The sequence below is a fragment of the Acinonyx jubatus genome, chromosome B4, assembly GCF_027475565.1.
Source record: "Acinonyx jubatus isolate Ajub_Pintada_27869175 chromosome B4, VMU_Ajub_asm_v1.0, whole genome shotgun sequence".
Taxonomy (NCBI): Eukaryota; Metazoa; Chordata; class Mammalia; order Carnivora; family Felidae; genus Acinonyx; species Acinonyx jubatus.
The window spans coordinates 136,591,247-136,611,973 of NC_069387.1; the positions used below are offsets into that span (position 1 = coordinate 136,591,247).

The following is a 20,727-nucleotide window of genomic DNA, read 5'->3' on the forward strand; positions in this document are numbered from 1 at the left end:
CCATCTCACTAACAGCACCAGTACTGGGCTGTCTGGAGCTATTACTTGTTGAATTACGGCTTCCCTGTTTGCCTCCCCTGGAGTCACACTATTACTCTTGGATTCATTACTTAACAGGACAGCTTTTTTGAGTAGAAAGGAACCGTTGCCTTTTATAATTAGTCATTTACATTTTGTATCCTTGGGGAAGAATCATTCAATTCTGAGAACTGGTTGGTGGCACGGGGGAGTGATGGGGATGCTGGGGAGAGGGACCGCATTATCCTGGAACTTGTCGGAGAGAAGGCGGGGGAAGCGTGTCAGGGAAAGTGACGGCCCCAGGGGCTGCGGCGCATTCTGTCCCTCAAATGCAGCCATTGTGCGCCAGCTGTTGGCGGGAACACCAGCGAGGAGAAAAGGGACAGACATATCACGGGAAAACAGAGCGGGTACGGGGAGCCCTTGGAGAGCTTCATGCTCCAAGAAGGAGAGGGGCCCACGACCGGCTTGGAAGGTGGCCCAGGATCCTTAGAAATGAGCTTCGACAGCCAGAGCCCGGGGTGGCCAGAGGTCTGGGGACATTGTTCTTTCCCAGCTAAGCTCACTGGAAACCCCAGAAGCGAGGGGCTGGTCTGGTGCCTGGAAAGGTGGCCGAGGGGAAGGCGGTCCACTTGGCCCTGATTTGGTTCCATCTTCTCCCGGAAGGAGCGGCAGGGCCATCATGCGGAAGGATGGAGAGGCGGGCCTCGTGCCCAGCCCCGTGGAGGGAGGAATGAAGAAGGCAGCCCTGGTCCACGTAGACGTGTTCCTGTCTCCAACACTAGATGAATCATGCTCCGTGTGGGGGAGAATCTTGAGAGATGTGATTTTAGAGCCCTCGCCGATAAAACTGAGAATTCTTGGCAACATTCTGGAAAGGGTTATTAAACAGAGAAGACTGTGTTGGTTACTGGGCTGCAGCAGAAGATTCATTAAGAATGAGTCATTGAGCAGCAAACAATTTAGAAATGAAAATTAAAAAAAAAAATTCAATTCACAATAGCATTGAAAAATGTAAAATCTGTGTTGTTGCCTGAATGAATAGTTCATCCCTGTTAATTACCAAGTAGTAGTTCCCCGTTCGAAGAGATCCCGGCCTGTGTGTCGGTCCGCCTCTCGGTGCAGGCCGAGGCTGTTTCCGGCCTTTGGCTGATGCGAGTACACTTTCTGTGAACATTCGTGGGCACGTCTTCCTGCTTGGCATGGGCTCCGTTTCTCTTGGTCAGCGCCCAGGGGTAGACGTGGTGGGTCATGCTGTAGGGGTGTACTTAGGACCCCCGGAGGGGGCCCTGCTGTCCCGCACACCCAGCAGCGGTACATGCGAGGTCGGGCTGCGCCTCTTCTCAGCAACACCGTCCTTCTCTGGCTTCTCTGCGTGTGCTGGATGGCGGTCTTCTGTGAAGTTACGTGCGTGTACGGGGCACCTGGCTGGCTCCATCAGGGGAGCGTGGGACTCTTGATCATGGGGTCGTGGGTTCAAGCCTCACGTTGGGTGTAGAGATTGCTTAAAAATAAAATCTTAAAAAAAATTCTTTTTAAAAAAGATATGTATGTGTGTGTATAGAGAGTGGGGGGGGGGAGTGGGAACATATTTTCCCCAGGTTGGTGGTAGATCGCTCCTTTTTTTTTGAAAACGGTTTTTCATGATCGGAAAAATGTAATTTTGGCAAAGTCGAATTTATCATTTTTTTCTTCTTTGGTAATTGTTTTCTTTGTGTCCTAAGTAAAAATCCTTCCCTACTCCCAGGACGCCAGGGTATTCTCCTAGGTTTTTCTTCCAGAAGCTTTATAATTTTTGGTTTGACTTCAAGGTTTATCATCTAACTTGACTTAATTTTTCTGTATGGTGTGAGGAAGCATCAGAGTTTATTTTTAAAATATAGGGTATCCTAGTTTCCTAGTTACTGTAGCACATTTGTTGAAAATAGTTTTTTTGCCCCCAAAATAGATTGCTTTGGTACTTTTTCTGCAAATCACACGATTGTGTAAGTGTGTGTGTATTTTTGGACACTCTTCTTGTTCCGTTGTTCCGTTAATGGATCTTTATGCCAGTACATGTTGTCTTAATTACCGTAGCTTTTCTCAAAGTCCAGTAGAGAAAGTCCTCCAACTTTGTTCTTTTTAAATTGTCACGCATATTTTTGCTCCTTTACATTTTTATATAAGTTTACCGGTAGCCACTTCCTACCAAGAAAGCCTTAAAAAAACAATAGGAGGTGGGGTTTGAATGGGATTATGTTGAATCTATATGTCAATTTTCCCAGAATTAATAGTATTAACTATATCGAGTCTCTTAACATAGATAGACATGTTAAAATTGATCCTCACAAACATTTTGTGATTTTCAGTGTATCTTGTTCAATTTGTTTCTAAATAGGTTGGGTTTTTTTTTTTTTTTTTTTGATGCTCCTTTCAGTGGTATAGCTTTGTTTGTTAATTTTGTTTTTTAGTTTTTGCTGCTAGTATAAACAAATACAATTGGTTTTGTAACCTGACATCCTTTTCTAGCTAGTATTGTTGCGTAACAAGTTGCTCCAAATTTCTTGACTTAAAGGAACTAATTTATTTTGCCCACAAGATGCTTTTGGTCAGGATTTCAGTTAGGGCATGGCATGTAGTGCTTACCCATGTGCCACAGTGTCTGGAGTCTCAGGTGGGAAGACTTGAAAGTCGGCACAAGTTGATTCCTAGGGGCTGGAATCACCCAAAGGCTCACCCATTTACGTGTGAGTATCTGGTACCTGGGCTTGGCGGGGGGGGGGGGGGGGGGGGAGGCTTGATACAGGAGTGGCATGATCACATAATAAAAGAGCATGTGGGATAGGAGACACTGTCGTGGTCACTTTTGGAAAATGTAATGTGCCACACCTTTCTGGTGATCTTGCTAAATTCACTTAGTCATTCTAGGAGTTTTTTGGTAGATGCCTTAGGAGTTTCTCTGTTCACAACCATGTCATCTGCAAATAAAGAGAGTTTTACTTCTTTCTATATAACATACATGGCTTTTTTTTTTCTTCCTTTCTTGCCTTATTGCATTGTCAAGGTCCTCAAGTGATGAGAGCAAACTTTTTTACGTCCTCCCAGATACTGGTGGGGAGGGTGAAACATTCAGGCTCTCAGCATTAAGTCTGATGGTAGCTGTTGGCTTTTTGTGGATGCCCTTTTTTGGTTCCACAGACAAGGAGTCTACATTTTTAATAAGCACCCTGGTTTATTTGAGGAATGCTGGTAAATAATGGAATAAGAGGTTGAGGACAGAATTCTTAAGATCGGGTAGAAGAAGACCAGGATATCAGATTCTGGTTTGCTCTGCTGAGTCTTTTAAATTATGAATTGGTATTTTGTCAAGTGCTTTTTCTTCTGAGATGATCATGTAATTTTTTTGTTTATTCTGTTAGTGTCATAAAGGACCCTAATTAGTTTTTAATTATTAAGCCTACCTGTGTTCCTGAGACAAACCCCCTTTGTCATATTAGCTTTTTTCTATGTCTCTGGATCTTCTTTGGTGATATATATTTAAAGATTTTCACATCCCTTTTCACAAGGAATATCATTTTCTACTTTCTTTCCTTCTAATGTCTTTTTCTTTTTTCTAATTAAATTTTATTTTTTAATTAAAAATTTTTTAATGTTTATTTATTTTTGAGAGAGAGAGACAGAGTGTGAGCAGGGGAGGGTCAGAGAGAGAGGGAGACACAGATTCCAAAGTGGGCTCCAGGCTCCGTCCGAGCTGTTGGCACAAAGCCCGACGCGGGGCTTGAGTCCACGAACCGTGAGATCATGACCCGAGCTGAAGTTGGACACTTACCGACTGAGCCACCCGGGCACCCCCTCCTTTTTTTCCTTTAATTTTTTTAAATGTTTTATTTAAAAATAAATTTTATTTTTTAAAAATGTTTTATTTATTTATTTAAAAGACTTTTTTAATGTTTATTTATTTTTGAGAGAGAGAGTGAGCGAGCGAGAGAGAGAGCACAAGTTGGGGAGGGGCAGAGAAAGAGGGAGACACAGAATCCAAAGCAGGCTCCAGGCTCCAGGCTCCTAGCTGTCAACATAGACCCCAATGCGGGCTTGAACCCACAACTGCAAGATCATGACCTGAGTTGAAGTCAGTCGCTCAACCGACTGAGCCACCCAGGAGCCCCTTAAATGTTTTATTTATTTTTGAGAGAGAAAGAGAGAGAGACAGAGAGAGAGAGAGACAGAGAGAGAGCATGAGAGGGGGGAGGGCAGAAAGAGAGGGGAGACAGAGGATCCGAAGCAGGCTTTTGCGCTTGACAGCAGTGAGCCCATGTGGGGCTTGAACTCACAAACTACACATCATGACCTACTGAGACACCCAGGCTCCCCATCTTTTTCTTTTTTAGCATTAGGGAAATGGTGGCCTCATGAAGTGTTTCTATAATTTCTGAAAGAGTTTGTGTAAGTTTGCTATTATTTCTCTTTTAAATATTTAATAGAATTCAACAGTGAAGCCATCTTGGCCTGCAACTTTCTTTGTGGGAAAGTTTTGACTATAAATTCAATTTCTGCTCTAGGTAGGGCTCCAGATTTTCTAGTTATTTTCTTGTCAATTTTGAAAATTTGTGTCTTTTAAGGAATGTGGTCATTTTAAAGAAATTGTCTAATTTCTTGGCATATTGTCATTCATAATACTCCTTAATTCTTTATTTTTTTAATTTTTTAAACATGTTTTTATTTTTGAGAGAGAGAGAGAGACAGAGCACAAGCAGGGGAGGGGCACAGAGAGGGAGACACAGAATCCAAAGCAGGCTCCAGGCTCTGAACTGTCAGCACAGAGTCTGACGTGGGGCTCAAACTCACATCGGGGTCATGATGTGAGATTATGACCTGAGCCGACGTCGGACATGCCGACATCGGATGCCCAACTGACTGAGCCACCCAGGCGCCCCTGTACTTCTTAATTCTTTTAATGTCTAGAGGAATTATGGTGCTATCTTTCATTCCTAGCATTGATAATTAACTTTACTGATACTTGTTTTGAGATCTGCCACATGGTATGCCTTGGTTAACGTTTTATGTGTCCTTGGAAAGAACGTGTGCTCTGCTTTGTTGGGGGGAGTTTCCGTAAATGTCAGTTGGGTCAAGGTTGGTTGATAGTGTTAGTCTAGTCTTCTCTGCTTTTGCTGATTTTCTGTTTACTTTTCCTATCCACTACTGAGTGAAGACTTTTGAAATTTCCAACTACAACCATTGATTTGTCTCTTCTTTAGTTTTTTCAGTTTTGCTTCACATTATTTGAATGTCATTTATTAGATATGCACGTGTAGGATTAGGCTTTAGGTTTTCTTGATGAATTTATATTTATTATTTTTGTTTATTGCTTAACATTTTTTTAATGTTTATTTATTTTTGAGAGAGAGAGAGAGACAAAGTGTTGAGTGGGTGAATGGCAGAGAGAGAGAGAGAGAGAGAGAGGGAGACACAGAATCTGAAACAGGTTCCAGGCTCTGAACTCTCAGCACAGAACGCGATGTGGGGCTCAATCTCGGGAACAGCGAGATCATGACCTAGGCTGATGTCGGACGCTTAATGAAATGAACCACCAGGCACCCTGTTTATTGTTTTTTTAAAAATGTTTTTATTTATTTTTGAGAGAGAAAGTGCATGCATATGCACGCATGCACGGGTCGGGGTGGGGCAGACGGGGGGACAGAGGATCCCAAGCAGGCTCCACGCTGACAGCAGAGAGCCTGATGCAGGACTTGAACTCATGAACCGTGAGATCATGACCTGAGCTGAAGTCAGACACTTAACTGACTGAGCCACGCAGGTGCCCCTATTTTTGTTTATTGATACGAAATTCTCCTCATTGTTTCTGGTTGTGCTCCCTGTGCTGGAGCCCAGTCCCTCTGATATTAATACAGCCGTTCTGCCATCCTTCGTCTTAGTCTTGGTGCGTCTGTCTTACCCCTTTGCTTGTGATGTACCGGCATCTTCTTGGTCAGGGTGCATTTCTTGTTCGTTACTTACAGCTGGATTTGCTTCCTCTTTTTAAGTGTGTTTACATACGTTCATAGGATGTTTCCAGTGTAATTATTTGTATGGCTGGTGTGTAGGCTGCTATTCTGCTCTTTATTTTGTATTCATTTTTCTTCCTCCTTTTTTCTACCTTCTTCTGGATGAATGGAGCATGTTTAAAAATTAGTAGACTTAAAAAGTATCGCTCCTGCGTACTCACCACCTCCTGACAGACACGGCTTCTCCTAGCATTAACGTCTTGCATTAGGATGATGTACTTGGTACGGCTGATAAGCCAATGCTGGTGTATTATTATTAGCTAAAGTCCAGAGTTTACGTCAGGGTTCTCTCTTGGGGGTGGACATTCTGCGGGTTCGGATGACTGTCTAATGGCACGTGTCCACCGTTACAGTATATCACATAGAGTGGTTTCTGTGCCTTAAAAACCCCCTGTGCTCCAGCCCTTCACCCTCTCTTCCTCGCAGACCCTTGACGACCGCTGCCCTTTTTACTGGCTCCATGGTTTTGGCAGAATGCCAGCCAGTGGCTGAAGACGGGCATTTACCATCTTCCCCGTTTTCGGAGTGGCTGGTGGTGGGAGCGCTGGCCGCCGTGTCCCGGCTGTGGGAGGGAGCCGCCATTTTCACCACCGTCCGTGACCGGTGTCACCGTGGAAGGGTGGGTCCAGGTTCTTGAGGTACAGTGATGACTCATCTAGTATCCCCAGTGCCTTGTGAAGGGGCCCTTCCTCTCTCATTTGTAGATGAGAAAACCGGAGACCAGAGGAATTAAGGTCGCAGGAACCAAGGGGGCAGTCGGCCTCACATACTGGACGACGCCCCTCCACCTGAGTGTGGTCTCCCGTGGCGCTCCGTCCTTGCCCTCGTCCTTCCCCCCCTCTTCTCGGAGTGTGTAATGAGGACACGGAGGGTGTAAGTTTCAGCAGCGCCTCTAAGCTTGCAGGGACAGCTAATATGATAGATGACATAATCAACATTCAGAATGAGTGCAGCTGCCTGGAATGCCACCCGAGAACCAATCAAGTGAGCGAGCGCAGAGCAATAAATGAAAAGCCCCACGTTCACGTTCAAAAACGCAACCAGTCGTGCGGGTCGTTGAAAGCAGTTTGGATACTTCGGGGGGTCTGCGTCCAGTGAGGAGCCCTGGTCGTCCTTTGGCCTGGATCAGGGCGGTGGCCTCACACCCGACACCCCCGCGTCCGCTCTGCCCCTCGCAGCCACAGGCGTCTTCCAGAATGTGGATCTGGTAACCGCGGTCCTCCCCATGTCCGTGTCCCACCTTCGTTCCACAGCTCTGCTCCCACGTGGTCTCCCAGCCTCGGAATGGTCTTCTCCTGCCTCACCACAGCCTCCCCTCTGCCCCTCCAGCTGTACCGGCCGTCATATAATGAGGACTCCTCGGTCCCCTCCTGGGAGGGTGCCCTGCTCTCGGCTGCTGCCAGGGCCGTCCTGCATCCTGCTCCCTTCTTTCTGCGTCTCTCCTCAGGCCTCACCGTCCGCCTGGCCCCCAGGAGAGGCTCCCTGTTCTGCGCTGTGATGGCAGGAGGGGCTTCCCGGATCACAGTGAGCCCGTCACATGTGCTCGCATGGCCTCTGTGACGATCATTTGCTTGACTCTTCTCTCTCTGTGAACAGAAGGGCCCTGTTTTTCTCCCCGACTGTCTCTCCCCGAAGACCACCCGGAGGTTCACTGCCTCCCGGGACTCAGTACATAGGACTCAGGGCCCGGCTTCCTTCCAGGGCCGGCATGTAGAGCAGAGCCAGCCAAGCAGGGGGCGGGGTGGGGGGAGGCACAGAGGCAACAGGGGTAAGCTTCCTCGTGGCCTGGCCTGGTGGAGGTTAACACCCCCGGCGGCGAGTCCTGGCGGCAGGTGTGAAATGTCCTCCAGGGAGCTTGTCAGAGACTCCGTGCCGGCTTCTCTTGAGAGCTCGTCACCTGGACACCCTCTGCCTGGCATTTTTCAGAATTCCAGACTCTGGAAGGAACGCAGTGCAGCATAAGCTACACTGTCAGTTGAGGCACCCTGGGCGTTTCTTCCTTGTTAGGGAATGACGGGAACACTCCAGAAACACTCAGGCACCAGCCGAGGGAGGGAGGGCTGGCCTTGCACACAAGCCTGTCTGAGGACGGCAGTCCCATCTGTGCCGGGACTCGGCGTGTCGCCTGGCCCACGGCAGGATGCAGTAAGTGGTTCCTGGGGCAATGAAGGCACTTACAGTCCGACACCGTGGGGCCGTGTATCGGATGCTGCGTTCCTTGCGGTAACCGGGGTGACTTCCCGATGGGCGAGCGCCGAGCGTGGCTGTGGCTGCCGCATTTGCTGTCTCACCTGTGTGCTGCCAGGGCCCCCGTGGAACACTTTGTCCGGGGCTGTGCCAGATGGCCTGGGGGCGCCCGTAAGAGGTGAAGGCCACAGAAGTCTTTCAGGCCTGTGTTTGGGGAAAGGGCTTGCCGAGTTGTTTGGGGGCAGGTCCAGGGGGGTGAGGAGAGTACACTTGGTTTCAGAGTAAGAGGGAAGCCAAGTTCTGGGAGGCGGACCAGGAGGCGGGGCTCTGGAGGCGGACCAGGAGGCGGGGCTTTGGAGGCGGGGCTCTGGAGGCGGGCCAGGAGGAGGGGCTCTAGAGGCGGGCCAGGAGGCGGGGCTCTGGAGGCGGGCCAGGAGGCGGGGTTCTGGAGGCGGGCCAGGAGGAGGGGCTCTGGAGGCGGGGCTCAGGAGGCGGGCCTGGAGGCAGGCCAGGAGGCGGGGCTGGTCCAGGGCACAGCCCCTGTCAGGTGCAGGCGGGGTTCCTAGTGCCCCTGGAGCTGCGTGCCTCATTAGGTGGGTGCTGTGGGTCCTTCCAGCTGAGCCCCTGTGAATTTAATTTTCAGCTCTTTCCTGAAGTGCTCCTTCAAAACATGTTATTCTCCTTTTCTCCTGAAGAGCACAGGAAGTGCTATTTGTTATTGCCAGAGTGTGAGGTGGAAGGTAGCAACAGATGCGAGGCCCCCCCGTGTGCGCCTGCTTTGATGGTTTCTTGGGAACGCAGACTTTTCCCCCTGTAAACATTCCCCAAGAGGTCACTGTATTCCTCAGACCTTTCTTCCTCCCGCCTGTAAGTTTTGTGTATTGTATTCTTTTTGAAAGACATAAAATCAGATCTCAGTTTGGAAGGGTATGAATGTTTACTTTTTGTGAAGGGAGGGATATTATTACTGGTCACATTTCTATCAATGTGTAGCATCTCGTGTGCCCGTTCACCGCGTCACTTAGCAGATGTGTTCTGCACAAAGTGCGTGTGCAGGTGTGTGTTTGGACCGGGTGCTGGGGGTGGTGTCCTGGCCTTGAGCAGGCAGAACCCGCGGTCTGATCAGAGGCGCTGCTCCTGTGGGGTCTTGGGCCGCGGCACCCCCCTGGGAGGGCATGAGTGCCACGTGTCTCCCAGAGGGGCTGTTACTAGGGTCGCAGAATATTCCTCTCCCCGTACACGTTGTCCTTCCTTGGCAGGCCCTTCAAAGGCTGGCTGGCTGCTGAGTGGGGCCATCCACAGCCTGGGTCCCCTCTGCTGACCGATGTGGTCTCCTCGCTGGGCGCTGCCCTCCGAGCTCCATCTTGTCATCAGGGTCAGAGCCTGTCTGAAGGCCGGTCTTCTCTGCCTGTGACTCACATCCAGAATACCAAGCCCCTGCCTCATCAGTCTTTTCTGGTCCTTTTAAAATACAGATTTTTTTTTTTTTTTTAATTTTAAAGGCTCTCAGCTGTTCTTCTTTTCACGTTGTTTGGATTTCCAAGAAAACCTATCTTCCCTACCTGGGTTTTGAACAAATTGAGAAATAAAACAAAATAGTGGCAGATGGAGACTGAGGAATACCTTTTATTTCTTCTAAATGAGAATCCTGAAATCCTATCTCAGTGTGAGAGCCAAATAAACTGGCTGACTGAATCCCAGGCTTACTCAGGCTTACCCACCCCGTCGGAGCCAGCGCTGGGGCAGGGCAGGCCGACCGCCCACGCGGCAGAGCCGCCCTGGGGCGCCGAGTGGAGAGCTTTCCTGGGGAGCAGCCTTCCTGGGGGATTAGCTGGCTCTGAGCGGTGGAAGGAGGGCTGAGCCCACAGCCTGCCTATTCTGCTGGGCTTGGCTGCCGGGCTTAGCAGTTGAGAAGTTGCCTCTTTGCAGTGAGTGTTCTGGGGATAGAGACGGTGCAGGAGTGTCTGCGGCTGAATTCCCCGGAGGAGGGGAGGAAGTCCACGGCCCGGCCCGGCCCGTGAGGACGCGCCAGCTCGAAGTGAAGCTCCTGCACCTTCGACCGTTCTCCTGGGACCCCTGGGGGAGGGTGTTGGAATGTGCCCTTGATGGCTCTGGAATTTGCCAGAACTGAGCGTTAATGGAATGATCTGTAAGGCGTCAGGGTCACTCTGCAGTTTCTTCCTCATCCTGAACCATATCCAGGTCTGCTGTTGGCCCCGGCTCATCAGAAGTTCTGCTGGGCAGTCGGATGACAGCCTATAGACTTCCAACCAGGCAGTGCGCTCCCAATTTGAATATAAATCTCCTTCTGTTATCCAGTTTCCAGGGAGAAATAAAGTCTCGAAGGCTAACCCTTGCAAAAGCTCAAGTCCAAGCCCCAAATTTCTTTTCCCTGTTACGCTCTGTCCTTAATGGGTGCTGCTGTGTCGGGACGTGCACGGCTCCTTCAGGCCCAGGAGTCCTGCCCATTAAACAGGAGTCCCTGACAGGCCTCGCTTCTCCAGAGCTCAGGGTTTAGCAGGACACACAGGCCTGTCACCAGATCTTGGAGACGGTCATGCCAGGCACCCGAGGGGCCCCCTCGGGAGCGCCCATGTTTTGTGCCTCGGTGTTGCTCTGGGTTAGGTCGGTGCACGCAACTCTTCCTGGTCTTGCCCTTGCAGAGACGCCCTGGCTTGGAGCCTGGAGCCTGTCACTCGAAATCCACTTGGGGGACATCGCCCGGTGAGCGATCGGGGCCGACTCTGTCGATTTTCCATGTCCGTGGGGAAAAAACCCTCACTGCCTTGTAGGCACTTTTTTTTTTTTTTTTAAAGAGAGAGAGAGAGAGAGAGAGAGAGAGAGAGAGCAGGGGAGAGGGGCAGAGGGAGAGGAAGAGAGTCCTAAGCAGGCTCCACGCTCAGTGCAGAGCCCGATGTGGGGCTTGAACCCACGACCCTGGGATCATGACTTCAGCCCATATCAAGAGTCAGACGCTTAACCAACCGAGCCCCGAGGCGCCCTTCATCCTTTCATTTCAGTGGGTCCCTGGGGCCCCGGTAAAAAACATCGTCCAAACCTCCCGTATCCATTTCCTGTTGCTGCTGTAACAAATCACCACAGGCTTAGTGGCTTAAAAACAACACAGGTTATTTATTATCTCGCGGTTCTGGAGGCCAGGGTTCTGATGTGTGTCTCTTGGGGCTAAACCAAGGTGTGGGCCGGGCCGCATCCTTCCCGGAGGCTCCAGGGAGAACTCATAACCTTGGCTTTTCCCAGCCGGCGCCCTTGGCTCCGGCCCCTTTCTCCATCTTCAGAGCTGCCATGGCGGGTCGAGTCTTTCTTGTGCTCACACAAACTCTCCTCCTCCCCTTCTACTTGTCAGGACCCCATGACCACAGTGGGATAACTCCTCATGGTCAGTGGATCAACACCTCCGTGCCCTTTGGCCGGCTCTGGACATGGACCTCTTTGGGGTTGTCTCTGCCTTGCCTGTGTGTCCCCGTGGGAACGCTTGTGCCTGTGGGAGCCCAGTGGCTCTTCGGAGGGTGACCGGAGGCTGGCTGGGGCCCCGTCCTTGTTTCTTGCGCCTCTGGTGCCTTGGACCTGCCAGCCTTTTCCCCTGACCTGGTTTCCTGGTCAGGAAGGCCTAGAAGGCAGCATTATTCTCACGGTATGGATGACAAAACGAGCCCCGAGAGGGGATGTCGCTTGCCAAGGCCACACAGCTCCTGAGTAGTAGAGCAGGGCTCCCTTTCCAGGTCCGTCTGACCGAGGACTTGTCCCACTCGATGCCTTCACCTTCTTCACCCGGCTTCACTAAGAATGGTCTCGCACTCACACTCTCCTCGTGCAGTGGCCGTGTCATTGGCCCTTGGACCGTGGGCGTGACGCCAGCACCGTCGGTACCAGCCCGGCCACCGTTCCGCACCTGCTCCTGCGGCGGCACCGAGTCCCTCCTGCCCGTGTGCCAGCCAGGCAGCGGCACCCAGCATGCACTTCTCAGGGGGCCTGTTTGTTCACTGTGGGTTTTGTTTAATGTTTACTTATTTTTGAGAGAGAGAGACAGAAAGACAGAGCTTGAGCAGGGGAGGGGTAGAGAGGGGGGAAGACACAGAATCCGAAGCAGGCTCCAGGCTCTGAGCTGTCAGCACAGAGCCTGACACGGGGCTCGAACCCACAAACCGCGAGATCATGACCGGAGCCGAAGTCGGCCGCTTAACTGACTGAGCCACCCAGGCGCCCCCCCCCCCCCACCCCGTTTGTTCACTTTAAATGTAAACATCTACGTTTACATAAAGAGATGCTCCAGTGAATACCCCTGAGATGGGTGTGCCTACCCTCTGATGTCAGGAAGGGGCTGGACCCGACCTTGAACCGGATTGTGCTGTGTGTTGGCCTTGTGACGCGGTCTGGTGTTTAACACATGAGTCTAGTTGGGGAACTCGTTCTGCTGTGAGAGTGTTCACCTTTGCCCCACTGCCTTTTCCCCCTCGGAACGTGTGTTTTATTTTCTACCCACGTGACAGCCGCTATTATTTTCCCCGTAGGACAACTATACCTTTGCCCAGCCTGGGATTCAAATGAAGGTGAAAATGTTGGAAGAGCTGGTGAGCCGGATTGACGGTAAGCCCACTTCCTGAGCACCCACCTCCCTGAGGGCCATGCGGGGTGGGGCGGGGGCGGGGGGAGGTGGGAGCGAGGCTTGGGGCTCGGGCTTGGCCCCCCGGCCCCGGGCGATGCTGTCCTCACTCAGCCCGTGGGGCCCGGCTCCCCCAGGGTAGGGCTGGGCATTCTTCTGGGCCAGAGCCTCTCCCTTGCCATGATTAAGGCGACGTAATCAGAATTCAGCGCAGGCACTTTGCAGGGAATAATGAGCGCGTACCAGAAGCGGGCAGATCTCACTCCTTATTAAGCCCGATGATTGTCATAATCTGGGCGACAGCATGGTTGTTTATGGCTGTCCTTTGGCACTCTGTTCCCTGCCTTTGTGCATCATTTTGCTACCAAGGATGCTGGCATAATTTCTCCATGGAATCCAATTAATTACCGAGTCTGGAAGTAACATCTTTAATATTATGGAAAAATTACAGTGTGTGCTCGGCCGTTCTAGATTATGTTTTCATATTTAAGTGGGGGCTTTGAAATACTTTTTACGTTCATTCTTGAAATAATTTCCCCTATACATCACAGGGGAACTGCCTGTGATACTGCAGCAGCAGAGTTTAATGAAATGAAAGTTGGGAGATAATGCCTGCCCATCCCGGGCATATTCTCCTGACAGCTTGTTACATTAACGAACAGAGCATTAATGAAGTGATACCGAGCAGAACGAGGCGTGGATTTGTGACGCCAGCCGGTCAGCGGTGAGGTACAGAGAAGAGAAAGGCTCTTTCATGAAGAGCCTCACGTGAGCTTTGCAGGTGACTTCACCGAATGTGTCGAGAGATCGTACTGTGCTTAGGATGTGATGGGGTGGTGGCCGTTCCAGCCATCGCCCCCGGAAAGGCACTCGGTTTGGGGAACTGTTGGATGACATTATAAAATGGAGTCATACAAGTTGCAAACTCCATTCTGTTCCTTGGTTGAATCTCATTTTCGACGATGGATCTAATGGTTATTACCCGATTTCCATACGATGAGGTTTTTCACGGTTCTTCCAATAATACTTTATTGATTCAGTATATTTAGCTGCTTTCCAACCTGTCTGTTCAAAATACTGTTTCCTGCTTCCGTAACTGCACTCACTCTTAACCGTGTGACGAGATCTCTGCGAGATGGCTGGGTTTTCCCCACCGGCAGCTTCCCGGCTGCCCCCAGTCTCCTTACGTTCTTGTCTCCTTACGTTCTTGGAAACAGGATTTGCAGTGGATGTGAATTACACATCCTTAGCAGCTTCTTCCCTTCTTGTGTCCCTCGGAAGGCGTATTTTATACTTTCCCGGAAGTTGGAAGGTTGTATTTAGTGTTCATCTGTTCCCGTGCTGCAGTTTGGGGAGACACTCAGATTGATTTTCTCCGTCGCTGTGGTTTAGAAAGAGGCCCGTTGCAGATTTTCTGGAAGATTGTTTGAAAGAGCAGCAACGGTGACCAAAGGAATCCCAACCAAAGGTGTACTTTTTCATTAATCACATTTTTCAGCATAATTTCCGAGGAGGGTACTTGATCCAGCGTTTTTTTTGTTTAAAGGATCAGTTCTTCATGACAGAGAAGATTAGTTTACATAGTAGGTAACACCATGTAGCCTATCTGTAACCGTTGCTCTGATGAAACCTGAAATCCCCAGATGACCTGTAGATACCCAGGCTTTCCAAGCAGGAAGTACACATGGTTGGCAGAGGTCGGGCCCTCTGGCCGGTGGGCACCAGGACCCTCACAACCGCTCGGGAGGAGAACCTGCCAGCCTCAGCTGCGTGAAGGTCACCCTCCCCCCGTTTCATTGCTCACCTCTTGGAGAGAGAAATTGTGGACTTGGAACTTTTGCAGGGACTGTAAAGATTTTATGAAGGGCAGGATGTGTTAGGAAGGCAAAATTGCTTTAACAAAAAAAGCTAATGCCTCATTTCTGCATTTTGGGGAGAGGACGGTATTTATTTCAGAATTTTTTGGCACTTTGGTGAAGGAGCACACCTACACGGGCTGGTTGATTAAGAAGGTGAAGTTAATTACACGGATAAAACTGGAAAATTCAAATTCACCCGGTGGTGGTGGGCCAGACGATTTCAGCCAAGCTGCCCACTGCACAAACTGGAGAGGATTCGTTTTAAAGTTACCAAACAAATGGGGAAACAAGAAAGAAAAGAAGGAAGGAAAGAGAAAGAAATAAAGAAAGAAAAAGAAAGAAAGAAAGAAAAAGAAAGAAAGAAAGAAAAAGAAAGAAAGAAAGAGAAAGAAAAGAAAGAGAAAGAGCGTAAAGGAAACGTTTCTCAAAAGCATTGAACTGCCAACAAAAAGACAAAACTTGCTGGCTACATTCTAAGAGAATTCTGGAGCCCGGAGAGATAAGCCCAGCACTGAAGGCTGCTATCATTCTGGGGGCATCTGCTAATCTGGAAAAATAGTCCCAGCTGGAGTTGTTGCTTTGATGTCTCCTACAGTGAGTGAGTTCAACCCAAACCCTAGCTACCCAGAGCAGAGAATATGAGAAATGCCTGTAACTGTTCTGGGACCAAGCAGAGGGGCCATGAGGGAAAAATTGGAATCGGTTCTCATACAGTCTCGTAATCTTGGTTCACGTCACCTGGGAGGACCAGGGTTGTTTGAACCTCAATCACGGTACTTCTCTATGGAGGACTCACAGTGCCTAAGAGAAGCGAGGCAAACTCTTTCCTGGAGCACGGTCCCAGAACTGAATTCTTTCAAATAATATGATGTGCCTCTAATCAAAGCTTATCACCTATTCGAAACTCCTTAAGTAAGTCCAAGTAGAAACAACAGGTAACAGAAGCTGGTCTACAAAAAAATGTTGTGCTTTTGTAATTCTTAGGCATATACCATGAAACCATTATCCTTACTCTGTACAAAGAAATAAAATCAAGTAAGCTTGAAAGTGTCTGCAGGGGAATAGGAAAGTGTATAATTTTGTCCGAGAGACTTGAAAAATGACCAAATAGGATTTCTGGAATTGCAAATGTGATAATCAAATTAAAAGCTTAGTGGTTAGAAACAGATAAAGAGAACATTAGTGAACTGGAAGGTGGTTGGAAGGAAATAGCCATAATAAAACCCGGAGGGTAAGAATATGGAAATCACAGAAGGCAGGAGATGTAGAGGGTGTGGGCAGGAAGCCTGATGTACATTTGTTTGGAGACACAGGAGGAGAAGAGAGAGAATGAGTAAGACTTTGAAGAGATGGTAACTTGAGATATTTTCCAAAAGTACCGAAATGCACCAGTTCGCAGACTTAAGAGACCAGTGGATCCAGAGGAGAATTACTAATGGGAAAACCGCGTCCTCTTGAAGTTTAATGAAACTAAAGACAAAGTCGTAAAGCATCTGGAGAAAAGTTATTTCCTAAGAACGGCTATTTGAAAACTGACTTCTCAACAAAGATATGAGAAGGTAGCCTCGACATGCTGCAAGAATGTAACTCTAGAGTCTTCAGCCAGCCAGAATATCTGTCGGGAGCGAATTGGGAATTCCAGAAGGCCACCTACCTGCGCTGCTTTGCGCTACCTCTGAGAAACCGTGCAAATCAACACGCGCAGCAAATGAAAGCACACACAGGCTACTCTTGCATCAGAAGTAGAACTCAGATCCCCTGTAAGTGGGTAAATCATCGTCCAACCCCAGCCTGTGGGGAGGGGCAGGTGGTCAGTGCGAGAAGTCTCTGGACAAAGGAGAGGGTTATGGCACCTCGGGAGAAAAAGAACCACCATGCCCTCTGCTTCTCCGGGACGATTAGATGTGAACTCTCACACACGATGTATGAGTGCACGGCCTGGCTCCAGAGGTGCCTCGAGAACGCACATTGGCCCAGCCTCTAAAAATCCGGGTTGGGTGGAAGCCGAATGTCACTGTTACGGTCACGACAGGCTCACCGATACCTTGTGAACAAACAGCCTGTACATCTCAGCAGCCTAAACAGTGAGCGCATCCCTTGTGGCTTGGCCGGAGGTCCCGCGTTGTTTTCACTGTGGCACTCAGGCTGAGGCTCAGCCGCCATCAGGAGTGTTCTGCCCAGTTCCCGTGATGGAAGGAAAAGCATTCTGGGGAGGACTCACGGGTGCTTAATGCTTCCGGCAGTAAGTGGTTCCTACAGCTGTGCTGTGTTTCGTTGGCTGAACCAAGTCATGCGCTGTGACAAAAGTCAGGGGCAAAGGGAAGCGGAGAGCCCAGTGCCATGGTGGACAGAGACGCGCGTGCACCAGCACAGACGTGCCCATGGGCAGGAGCACGTGCCCTCAGCGTGTCTGTTCCCTGCTTACCACGTGATGTTTGTACGTAAAAGCATAAGTTCATACCAATTATTTAGAAATTTGCTGCTGTAATAACGAACAGAGGTTAACACTCGTGCAGTGAGAATCTCAGCACGCGAAGCACCTTCGGGGATTTTTGCTCCACCTCACACCTAGCATGTACGTGTATTTGAAAGAAATGTCACGTTTTTGCGGCATATTCAGATGATGTGCCTTGTGCGTTTATTGTCCTTATGTCCATTACCTCTGATGTTAACTTGCGAGAGCCCACGATCTCCAGTGAACCCCAAGTTCGGCCTCTGAGCCCTTCCAAAGGCTGCAATCAGAGCCCTGTGGCCGAAACCTGGGGGCAGCCGCACCGCAGGCTTTGTTGTCATGCATCTTTGTGTTGTAAGATGATATAAGTTGTTTTTAATGTTTATTCATTTCTGAGTGAGAGAACACAAGCGGGTAAGCAGCAGAGAGAGAGAGAGAGAGGGAGACACAGAATCCGAAGCAGGCTCCGAGCTGTCAGCACAGAGCCTGACAAGAGGCTTGAACCACAAACTGTGAGATCATGACCTGAGCCAAAGTCGGCCGCTTAACCGACTGAGCCACCCAGGTGCCCCTGTCATAAGATGATATAAATGAAATCCTTGCCACATCTTTTGTTTAAAAATCTAAGGGAGAGCCTATGTCAGCATTAAAAAGAAATATTTCAAGATACACAGCATTAGCAGGTTCTGGGTATGTCCGTGTTTGTTTTTTCCAGAAGACTTAAAATCAGATCTTAGAGAATTGCTTCATAGATTAGTGTCCCGTGGGGCGCAAAATGGGCACAGAAAGGGAAGCCAGGGGATCGTTCCTGGTGATGGGCTGGCCTTAGGGCAGAGCCGGGCCTGTCATCTGCCCTCCTGACGGCCCAGAACTCTATGCTGTCCCGGGGCCCTCGGTCTGCTTGGCTCTGCCCTGAAGTTGTTTCCAGAGACCATAAACCCAAGAGGCCCCAGTGGGCCAGAAGGAGGAGAGAAATCTGGTCGTCATTCAGTCAGTCTGAGCCAAGATCTTCGGCAGATGTCGGCCCAGAGATTTCCATCTTTGGCGTTAGGCCTGTCTCCAGGCTGCTCGGGAAGGCCAGAGCCAGCCACCAGAAATGGCCCCGCTCTCGGCATTCTGATCCAGACCATGCCTTCTTTCCTTTGGTGAAAAACAGATAAATCCTTCCTCCTACCTGGTCTCAGCAGTGCCAGATTGAGCACGTGAAAGTAAGCGCCCGGGTAAGTTTGAATTTCACATAAATAATACCTTTTTTAGCATAAGCACGACACACACTGAAATTCAGATTTCCCTGGGCCGCCGGTACCTCCCCGGGCAGCTCTATGCCAGCTGAGCTCAGCGCGGGGCCACGTCAGATCGAGACCCGGTCCCGAGCCCCGGGCTGCCTGTGCGGCTGGGGTCACTGGTGGTGGTGAGAAATCCTGCCTTACGCAGGATATCTGGGCTATCTGAAATTAAAGATACATGCGTGTACTCTCGCACACACACGCCCTCACACACGCCCTCACACGTACACACCTACGTCTCCGCCAGGTGTGGTTCCTTCCTGACGTGGTTACTGTGTCAGTACTTTCCGGTTTTCTCTGGAGCCCCGCTGATGCTCAGCACACGTCCCCGTTGCCCGCCGTGTCAGAGGAGGGGCCGCTTTGTCCTCCACCAGGAATCGTCCCCTGAGCCGTAAGCCGCCGCGCTCGCTGGACTTGACGCTGCATATGTGCTGATGCCGCCGGTCGCTGGGCGGTTTTCACACGCAGTTGTTCTCCTTCGTTAGGTTTGGTTGGTTTCTGACCCCGGAACTGTGATTCTCTGACAGGCTGATCTAGGAGCCCTGGACCGCCCCGTGAGTGAGCCCTCCGTCGCGCAGGGGCTCACTGCCCTGGGGGTGCCGGGGTTTTCCTGTGCGGTCACTGTGGACGTGACCTTTTGAGATCCGCTGGCCCAGGGCTGTGCAGGACGCGTGCCGTGTTGACCCGTGTCGGTCGAGTACAGGTGATCTCGGGGGAGGCCCAGCCTCTCCGCCTTGAGTCGCTCAACGGGATCTGCCCCTCGTCCCCGCTGCCGCGATGTTCTGCTGGAAACAGCAGCTGGATGTCCAGGCGCGGCTTCCAGACCCTTCACAGGATGAACCAGCCCCCCTCCTCGAGCAGCTCCAGGCCGGCCCGGGCGGACCCTTTGCTTTCCGTCAGTCGGTGCACGTGGTCCCAGCTTCCGCTCCGCTCCTGGCTCTCGTCGTGGCCTTTGCCTGAAACCCTCTTCTCCCCCTGCGGCTTCTGTCCCCCGCAGCCAGGGTCCTAGCGCTCTCTCTGAGCACCACGCACACAGAAAGCGGCCACAGGAGACGGAAGGAGTTTGCTGCGTGGAGGGGGGTAGCCGGTGTGGAGCGAGTGCCAGACGGGACTTCAGGGAGCCGAGAGTGGGGCAGGTGACCGGTGCCCGGAGCCGGCGATCGTGGGGTGCAGCCTGGGAAGCGCTTTGTGAATCGTGTGCTCGGTGACCCCACGTGCCTGTCATGGAGGGGAGTCTGCAGGAGGCCCCCCCTTGGGCCGGAGCCTGGAAAGTGTTGCTGACGGTCCCGGGAAGAGGCCATACCAGCCCAGGCCCAGGGCAGGCCTGAGCTCCTGGGTCCTACAGAACTTTCTCCTGCGGGCGCCTTCAGGTTTTGATCTGTCACTGAGTATTCTGAAGTGTGCCAGCCCTGTGCCACCACCAGCCTGCTGTGCACAGGGCACTCCTGGGGGTGTGGACCGTGTGTCCAGAGCTCTCTGCAAGGTGTTCGTGCTGTGGCATGGGGGTTGCATGCTCCTGGTGGCAGTGGCCAAGTGTCACAGGACAGGCATGTTGTGTGAGCATGAGGGAGAGGCGGAGGGTCCCTGCCCCTTCCTCTTCAGATTCCAGCCAGAGGGACCGGAGGCCGATGGCCAGCGGGGTGTGGCTTTGTGAAAGGGGCCTTGGTCACTCCTGCAGTGGCTCCCCCACAGTGTTGGCCTGGGGACCCTGCCTGGGGTCTGAGCCGGGATGGGTCTTCTCGCCCTTTCCTTGGATCTCCTGTGGCCGGTTGGCGTGGGGGCTGGTCTGTAAAGCAGACCCCGTGCCCAGTTGACCGGTCCGCTCCCACAGAGGGTCTCGGCACCTCACCTGGTCGGAAGCTGCAGCAAGGAGGGGGCCCGGATGGGCTGGGGTGGGGTGCGAGTCTGCAGGCCTGAGGCTAGAAGGCAGCCTGTCCTCCTGCCGGGGGCTTCCTGCATGAGAGCGGGAGCAGGGCGAGCCCTGGCGCTCTGAGCGGCCCGTCCCTGCTGTGGGCACGTGGAAGCCCTTTGTTCGGGGCGTGGTTTTCGGTGTTTGGAGAGGAGCAGGCAAGCTGGGGCACGTGAGTGGGCGCATCCCCGGGGGTGAGCAGGCACACACGTCTTGGGGGGGGTGGCATGCGGGCACACACCGAGTGGGCAGGTGGGCACAGCTCCAGGGGGGGGGGGGGGGGCGCAGGCTGACCTCCGACTGCAGGGTTGGACGGAAATTAGGTCCCAAAGTTTTGGTCCCCTGGCGAGGGGC

The 20,727-nt window shown here is 51.3% G+C and overlaps 1 protein-coding gene across 3 annotated transcripts in view; it reads left to right on the forward strand.

Moving 5' to 3' along the window:
• The window catches only part of TBC1D22A (TBC1 domain family member 22A), a 328,211-nt gene that overhangs the window by 192,314 nt on the left and 115,170 nt on the right, over window positions 1-20,727 (forward strand). For all 3 annotated transcript variants that reach the window (XM_027070417.2, XM_027070418.2, XM_027070422.2), the window contains one exon: window positions 12,776-12,851. In XM_027070417.2, coding sequence (XP_026926218.1) covers window positions 12,776-12,851 — 76 coding nt within the window. The remainder of the gene's footprint in view (window positions 1-12,775; window positions 12,852-20,727) is intronic.